Source organism: Sinocyclocheilus rhinocerous, unplaced genomic scaffold, assembly GCF_001515625.1.
Source record: "Sinocyclocheilus rhinocerous isolate Xijiao unplaced genomic scaffold, SAMN03320098_v1.1 scaffold82, whole genome shotgun sequence".
Classification (NCBI taxonomy): domain Eukaryota; kingdom Metazoa; phylum Chordata; class Actinopteri; order Cypriniformes; family Cyprinidae; genus Sinocyclocheilus; species Sinocyclocheilus rhinocerous.
The window spans coordinates 326410-335377 of record NW_015644168.1 but is presented as its reverse complement, the minus strand read 5'-3'; the positions used below and the strand labels follow the sequence as shown (position 1 = coordinate 335377).

General features: G+C 36.4%; 1 protein-coding gene across 1 annotated transcript in view; it reads left to right on the top strand.

Moving 5' to 3' along the window:
- Positions 1–4446: 4446 nt before the first annotated feature.
- The window catches only part of LOC107758039 (eukaryotic translation initiation factor 3 subunit M-like), a 5987-nt gene continuing 1465 nt past the window's right edge, over positions 4447–8968 (top strand). The window contains exons 1-8 of the mRNA XM_016575680.1: positions 4447–4587; positions 5026–5158; positions 5233–5371; positions 5456–5579; positions 6386–6480; positions 6567–6650; positions 6732–6831; positions 6924–7075. Of these exons, the coding sequence (XP_016431166.1) occupies positions 4546–4587; positions 5026–5158; positions 5233–5371; positions 5456–5579; positions 6386–6480; positions 6567–6650; positions 6732–6831; positions 6924–7075 (869 nt within the window). The 5' untranslated portion in view covers positions 4447–4545. The remainder of the gene's footprint in view (positions 4588–5025; positions 5159–5232; positions 5372–5455; positions 5580–6385; positions 6481–6566; positions 6651–6731; positions 6832–6923; positions 7076–8968) is intronic.

Below are 8968 nucleotides of genomic sequence, written 5' to 3'. Positions count from 1 at the left end.
CTGATACGGGGAGGTGGTTACACAAACTGTGGGAACCAGAGTCTGGACTGTCTATTTTGTATCTATCACACTAAATAGGAAAACGTTTTCATCATAACACAGAAAGAAATCATCAAAAAGAGCCAGGGACATGGTTTAAATCAGTCTGTTAATATAGGGTGTGTTTGTCAAAAGCATTGTACAGTAAGACAACTTTGGTTGTAAATTCCAGCATAGTTCAATGACTTCCAGCAAACCACAGTTCAAACAATGTCTCAAAGCTGTATAGTTTGGAACAGCTCTCCATCTGCATAGTTTCTTGTTAGTTTCTGATGTCCCGTATGCGTTTTTATATATTTTTTTAAAATAATTTTGTTATTTAAATAAAGTTTTCATACAATCTGCCTATACACCCCACTGATGGCTGGGGTGGAGATTTATGCTTCACATAAATATTTTTCTAAAAATCATACAAAGGGGTGAGACCTAATGCACGCACACGGGCACACTCACACACACCCACACACACACACACACAGGTATGATTGCCACAGATAGCATTTGAAATCAGCCACAAATGCAGAACACGTTTGAGTGAGACCTAATGCATGCACACGCACACACTTCTGCATATTGCTGTTGGTTTTATTTACATTTTTAATTTCTTCCACATTCTAAAGTTATTTTATTTTTATTTATTTTTTTACACTTGGCAATAATATGCAACTACAATCTGACTCTAAGTCTTGTCCTTTAGGTGTGTCTTATGTGCCATTTTTCTGTCAAATGTGGCATTTTTCTGTCAAATTTCTGTGGCATTTTTTGAAAACAGACATTTCAAAATGCATCAAAAACCACAAAAAATTATACCACTTGAAAGAATATTTATTTTTAATTAATTTTCTAATGTTTATATAAACATAAATTCACAAAATGTATCACAAAAGTTGTGATAGAAGCAGTTGGCCACATCCAGTAAAATGAATGGCTCTCTATGGCCCTCTGCTGGTCAAAACAATTTATTTCCTAAACTGTAATCCTTTTAGGTTTATTTCTAACTAGCAGATGGCAGAATTCTACACCTAACACCTAGATCATAAACAATTAATATTTCACATGCAAGCTAATGGTGTAGTTGAGGAATTTTGTGGTAAATAGGTACAAAAGTACTTCATATCTCCCAAAACACAGCATTAATGTATAGATGAGAAGTAAACAAAAAAATATATATTATTTGTATGATTACAAATGTATATATTTTTTCACAATTACTCTTTCAATGTTTGGGGTCATATTGACCCCAAGGGCCTTAAGTGTAAACAGGAAACGAGGACCATTTTTAATGTAGTCCTACAAGAGTGATTACTGATAAACTGTCTGAAAAAAAGAAAGTCACGTTTTAGAGAAGAAAAAAATCACCCACTGACTTTCAAAGCTGCTACAGAGTAACGACTTTCTACTTCGAGGATCTTGATAGAAATGTAGTGGAGTGAAAAGTACAATATTTGTCTTTCAAATGTAGTGAAGTTAAAGTCATAAGTTCCCAGAAAAAATAATACTCAAGTAAAGTACCGATACTCAAAAAGTGTACTTAAGTACAATACTCAAGTAAATTTACTTAGTTACTGTCTGCCTCTTGGCAATAGCAAGTCTCGGTACTTGCTCTGCAGCAGCAGCGTAGCAGATCTGTTCCGCCAAGACCAAACACATTAACATTGTCATGTACATACCATGCCAAACCCTCTGAGAGTTGTCGTGACAAAACTGATGTCTACTCATATTTCCAGACATCAGGACAAATAATACACTCTCAGAAGAAATGTGCTAGTACCCTCAAAGGAATAACTTTGTATTTTCTTCACCCCGTTCATAATAGTACCATAACGGTACATGGTAGCACTTTATTTTACAGTCCTGTTCCATGTGTAGATACTATATACTTATTTGGTATTACAATAACTGGGTAATAACTTGGTTCTAACCCTGAACCTATACCCCTTATACCTAAGCTTTACCCAAGTAGTTACCATATACTACCAGTGCTTCCTTGGGTAAGTACACTGTAAATACACATACTGTAAAATAAAGTGTAAACAAGTACATACGAAGGGTACTCTAAGGCACTAATATGCACCCTTTAGGGGTAAAGAAGGTACCCTTTGAGGGTACTGCCCAGTGATAAGCTGTTTATACCCCGAGAAAGGTAGAAGTTTTGCACTTTTTTTCTAAAATTCAATTTTAAAAAAATCAATACAAATATTTTTTGTTGTTTTGGAAATGATGGTTCCATCAGTTTTGGCTTGTGACACACAGAAGAACTAAGTGACATTCAAATTGAAAATGCAATAAAAGTGTTTAGTAGTTTTAAAACTACAGTGATCATTGGTCCATCACTGCTATTTCCTCTATCTGTGAATGCTCCCACATTCTCTCTGGCATTGCATGGAGATCACACATATAAGTTTGTCAGTATCTCAGACCGCTCCCTGTGACTCAATGCAAACAGCCAACCACACAGACCCAACATCATCAAAATGAAACTTTTTTAACGATTTCAGAAACATCAGTGAATAATTCTGAAAAGCCCCTAACACTGGCTACACATGATTCAAACTCTTTGAGAATAGTGTGTTTTTCCAATTAAGACTTAAGGCAAAGGAAACATTATTTCATGCATGATGTTAAATATCAGCAGTATCTCCAGCCAGACACTTGTATATTCATTCATTTAGAGAGCTTTTATAAGATCTATGAATGAAACAGACATCATGTGTTTATAGTGCTAATGGCCAATCCATAATTTTTGGGGGAATTTTTTTTATTTTATTTTTTTATAAGTATCGGTTCAGGCCGTTTAGGCACCAGAACCGTTTTAAAAGAATCGATTTGGCACCGGTATCAAAAAAACCAAACGATACCCAACCCTAATTATAATGACTTCTACTCTTTTTACGCTCGTTGCGTTGCGTATCGCGCCGCGTAAACATAAAACCATGTCTGCATTTGTGATCGGAGAAACAACAAACAACAAGTGCTACTCAACACTGCTCAAAACTCGCGTTTGAATCGTCAGTGTCAAATCCTTTAAATATGAAAACGTACTTACAGGCTGTGAGTCAGAACAGCCGGCATTGTAGTCTACTCTCCCAGGAAACAGAAAACTCGCGTTTGAATCGTCTGTGGCAAATTCTTTAAATATAAAAAACTTACTTACAGGCTGTGAGTCAGAACAGCCGGCATTGTAGTCTACTCTCCCAGGAAACAGTCCTCCATAAAATGCGCTGCACACATCTGAATATTTGGGTTGTACTGTTCTGGAACAGTGTTGTAAATACAACTTAACCACTGATTTCTAGTTGTGTCCTCTAGGGATGTGCCGATAGATGATAGTATGGTGTATCAACGATAATCAGAGATATCGCCTGTGGCTGATACCACTGACGATAGCAAGATGATTATTATTACTATTATTATCAGGTAAGTAATACTATCTAATTAATTCTATGGCTTATTTGTTCCATTATATTTCTTTTTCCGCGTTTTAACAGTGTTGCGCGTTATAACCAATCACACACGATTATGTTATGCTTATGAATGCAATGGCCAATCAGACGCGTTCAGATGAATCATCGCTGAAACAGCGGAGTTTCGTTGTTCAGCGCGCGCTGACTGAATTCTGACTCGCGAATTCTTTTAACATAAACAACAAAGTGCAGATGTACGTGCGATGTAAGTATACGAGATTTATTCATCATACAATGTAGATTGCTTCACTGATTTTAACAGGAGTGTATTTTAAAGTGCATAAACTCACGCTAGACTGAGCTTGTGATGATGTTCTTTGGTAATGTAGATGTTTAGCCTTAAGCTGGAGATGGTTCACTTACCGGCAATGAAACTAAGTAAATAAATAATTAAATAAATTAGCACGATTATATCGTGTATCGGCGATCTCACAGGCTGACCATAGGATGATATGAAAATTGATCATATCGCCCAGCACTAGTATCCTCTTTTGAAAAAAAAAAAGTGTGTGTGTGATGACAGTAATGAGATTTTTAACACACATTACAGTAATGCATTTTTAAAAAATATTGTATAATATATCTAAATTCTAAAAGGCTGAAAAACCCCTGTGCTATGCCGTTTTGGAGCTGTGGTCAATACAAACGTACATTGTATGAAGATACTTTAGTGTCTTTTTTTCCACTGAAAACAACAAAAAAAATTTGAAAGTCATGGAGGTAAATACAGCTAACCGTCTGTTTTGGGTGAACACTGAACAGAACAGATATATTCAGATCTGCATTTTGTACTGCAAGGGCAGTAGTTCTGTTTCCTGAAGCAGAACCAAAGAATCACGATAAGCTGCTTTATATGCTTAATTGCGTTAATTATATCAAACTCACTAACGCGCGCCAATAAAAAGCAAACTTTTGCTGTCCCTTTAAGTCTGTGACCCGGAAGTACGTCAGCATCACCGGCTAGTTTACAGATTCTTTTCCGGCCTGTGAACCTAGGCTACGAGCGTGGATTTTGATCTGTGCTCTTAAAATATTTAATAAAATGAGTGTCCCAGCGTTTATTGATATAACGGAGGAGGACCAGGTATGTTTAAATACTTCATAAGCATTTTTTTTGCGTTATTACACACTTATTTAGCAAAGTAAAAGCCTTTTTGCGGAAGCATGCTTGTAGATGCTAACATCTGTTAGCCTTTAGCTGATCTCAATACAACGTATTGGTACAGTAATAATCAATTTAACAGTTTATGTTTGTGCATACGGTTATTTCACTTGTTTTTGAGGTGTGTTGTTTGGTTGCATTGCGGTAGAAACGCCGTTTCTTCAATGTCAGCAGGATATTGTGTATCAATAGTCACGTATCTGCTTTTGTTATTGACAACAGACATTTCACAACCCACAAATATTACACAGATTGTAACCTGTCTGAAGAGGTTGGGCGCTTTTTGGTGATGCACCGTGGTGGGATTATGATTTTGTTACTGTAAGAGCTGGCTTCATTTCTGTATTCATTCATTTGTAGGCGTCAGAGCTCCGGGCCTATTTGAAATCTAAAGGAGCTGAGATCTCTGAGGAGAATTCAGAAGGAGGTCTGCACGTCGATCTGGCACAGATCATTGAAGCCTGTGATGTCTGCCTCAAAGACGATGACAAAGGTATGGCATAACTGAAGTTAGAGCATGCAAAGAATTACAAGAACATTTTCAAGCGCTCTTGTGTTCCTCTGCAGATGTGGAGAGTGTGATGAACAGCATCGTCTCCCTGTTGCTGATTCTGGAGACGGAGAAACAGGAAGCTCTCATTGAGAGTTTATGTGAGAAGCTGGTGAAGTTTCGTGAGGGTGAGCGGCCCTCGCTCAGGATGCAGCTGTGAGTGCTTTCGCTGTATTGTTGAAATGAATCTCTTTTTTTCTAATCTTGTTCATTTGTTTTAATTAAACTCTTTGTTTTCAGCTTGAGCAATCTGTTCCATGGTATGGATGAGAACACACCGGTGAGGCACACTGTGTACTGCAGTCTGATTAAAGTGGCGGCCACCTGCAATGCCATTGCATTCATACCTACAGACCTGGACCAGGTATGGACATCATGTCAAAAATATCATAGTATTTCCTTTCCTGCTTTTAAAATGCATCACAAGATATTTGGATGAGTCTTGAAATGTCCAGCTCATATTTCATCTCATAATTAACACAAAGTGAAAAATTAAGTCCCCTTTCTCCAGTTAGTAGTCTACTGTAATGTAGAAAATATGTATTTAAAATGCACATTTGTACAGTATACTAAAATCATCTGTAAACTGCATTTGCTAGTGATTAGAAAAATGTGTCCTGATGGGTGTGAATGTATTACAGTAAAGAGAATGAGTACATTTTTACCCTTGAGTAAATGAGGAAAGTACAGTAAAAAAGTGTGTTACAGTAATGAGAATTTGGGGTGGAAAAGTTTTTGGTTTTTTATTGTATAATAAATAAATCAATAAAACCTAGGTTTAAATTTCTTAAGTAGGCTTTTTCCTAAAATCTGTTTTCCAAATGCGTGTTATAGATCATATTGTAAACACTTTATCTGTGCATATGTTGCATTTTTTTATTTTTAAATCAATCTCCTAATGTTTAGTCCTATGAAAATGTCAAGCTCATGTTTATCTTCCTCTTGAGTGCCACGCCCACAACTGAACATCCAATCAACAACTGATGCATAGATCCAAGTCCCAGCCCTACATCTGTTCTCTTTCGATATGCTTATGATCTGCAAATTTCTTTGTGAGATTAATCTGTATAGCCAACATCAGCTTCAACCCTCAAACCGCTCGTTTCTCTTAGTATTTTATGTAATTAGGAAATGATTCCCAGCATGATTGGGTTTTTGTGTTCTGTGCAGGTGCGCAAGTGGATCACAGACTGGAATCTAGATACTGAGAAGAAACACACTCTGCTCCGTCTGGTGTATGATGCGCTGGTCGACTGCAAGAAGAGGTACCTGCTCGTTTGATTTCAGGTCAGCTGTGTCCAGGCAGCTTGTGGTTTTTGCTTATTTGACCTTACACTCTTGTGTCTTTCAGTGAAGCTGCAGCTAAAGTGATGGTGGAGTTACTGGGCAGTTACACAGAGGACAATGCTTCACAAGCCCGAGTGGATGCACACAGGTATGACCTTCTCTTGTCAGTTCTCTGTCAGATCTGCTTTTGTCTTTGTTAGTGATTTACACCTACGCTCTGATCTCCCAGGTGCATCGTCCGTGCCCTGAAAGACCCAAACACCTATCTCTTCGACCATCTCCTAGCCTTGAAACCGGTGCGTTTCCTGGAGGGAGAACTCATCCACGATGTAAGAAAATGTATAGTTTTTTTTTTAAATGAATACAGACTTTAAATCGTTTTCAGAAATTCTCTGAATAAAACGCCTCTTTCTCCTTCCAGCTCCTGACTATCTTTGTCAGTGCAAAGCTTGCTGCATATGTGAAGTTTTACCAGAGCAACAAAGACTTCATTGAGTCTCTCGGTGAGTACAGTCTGAACGTCTTTATAGGATTCAGTCATGACCATGACACTCTAATAAACAAAAATGCAAAGTACACACACAATGTGTAAATTAGTCAGTTTTTAATTAGATTGAATTACTTTTATAAGTAATTGGTACATAATGAAGAAAAAAATTCAACTCCGTTTATCTGCTATCTTAATTATTTATTATTATTACAGTAATTATATATATATATATATATAAAACAGTAATTATATTCAATAATTATAACACATTTAAATGCTTATTATACACACAAGTTTTTAATATCAAATGTAGATCTACCACTATGCTCTTGAGTCCAGTACGTCTTATGTTTTATTATTGTGCTGGTTAAGTTCTCTTAGGAAATTCTATTACTCGGCAAACACTTTTGAAGAGATATTTAACTATCGACCCCAAATTCATTTTAGAGTTTCTATCTCAAACTGCAAAAACCTTGTATAGGTTTTTTAATGACTCTTTTATACTATTTCAAATAGCCAAGCATGCTGGCATGGTGTTAAAACACCAAACAACATTATTTATTAATATTTGTCTTAAGTCGCTGGGGTATATTTGTAGCAATAAGCCAAAAATACATTGTATGGGTCAAAATTATTGATTTTTCTTTTATGCCAAAAATCATTAGGATATTAAGTAAAGATCATGTTCCATGAAGATATTTTGTAAATTTCCTACTGTAAATATATCAAAACGTAATTTTTGATTAGTAATATGCTTTGCTAAGAACTTCATTTGGACAACTTTAAATGTGATTTTCTCAATATTTTGATTTGTTTTGCACCCTCAGATTCCAGATTTTCAAAAAGTTGTATTTCAGCCAAATATTGTCCTATCCTAACAAACCATACATCAATGGAAAGCTTATTTATTCAGCTTTCAGATGATGTATAAATCTTTTTTTTTAAATTTGTTATTTTCTTTTTTTAATTTGCATAAAAGAAAAAAGCATTTATTTTGGACTGTGGTTAATCTAGTATAATTGTAACTTTTAATGCAACTGTTAATTAGCATTGATGAGTGTTGCTTCATATTTAAAATAACATTTAAAAATGGCTTCGGTGCATTACTGCTCATCTTTTGTTTGTTTTTAAATGCAGTGGAGTGTTGAGCACAGGCTCACACGCGTTTCTGTTATCTGTGGTGTCACTGGGCTGGTGGAATTTGAGTCTCAGCAGTTTTGGCTCTTTTAAAAGGCAAACGTTAATTAGAGCAGGATCCTCCCTGCCATTGACCAACGACAGGCAATTCAGACCAGTCCTGATGAAGTGTTGATCTAACAGTGAGCACCTCCCTCTGAACCCAAAAGGGATCGACTCAATGACCTTCTTCACATTTGATGATTTTATAATTAACGTAAACAGATTTTCTGTTGAGAGGGTGAAACGGTGAATATTTGTAGTCTGTCAGCGTCTTCTTCAGCCAACATCCAATAACATCTTAATAGAGTGTAACAGTAGCTGTGTTTCCATCCACCTATTTTTATGCACATTTTGGAATATCGCATAAAAAAAACGCTGGATGGAAACGCCAAGATGCGCATAAATTCTAAAAATTTACTTTCTAAAAAAAGTATGCGCACATTTGAGTAGGATAAACTTTTTAAATGCGCACAAACTACGATGGAAACACATTTACCGAATAAATTCCTCTATGCGCATCGAAAAAGTCATGTGACTTTGCGCTATGAGACGGGATAACTTGACTAGCAGCGGGCCGATCTCGTTCACAGCATCTTTGTTGTTATGGTCATTCTGAAATGCCTGAGCAAAGTATGTTGTCAAAGAATTTCTGTATAATTATCTTACACGACTGCGTTCCCACACAGCTGGCATCCACCTCCGAAAGCATTGACAGCATTTATTGTGTTTCGCCTGCTCGCTCTGAGGCGCAAGTAATTTATCATATATGAAAATTATTATATTCAGTGGCTTCTCCT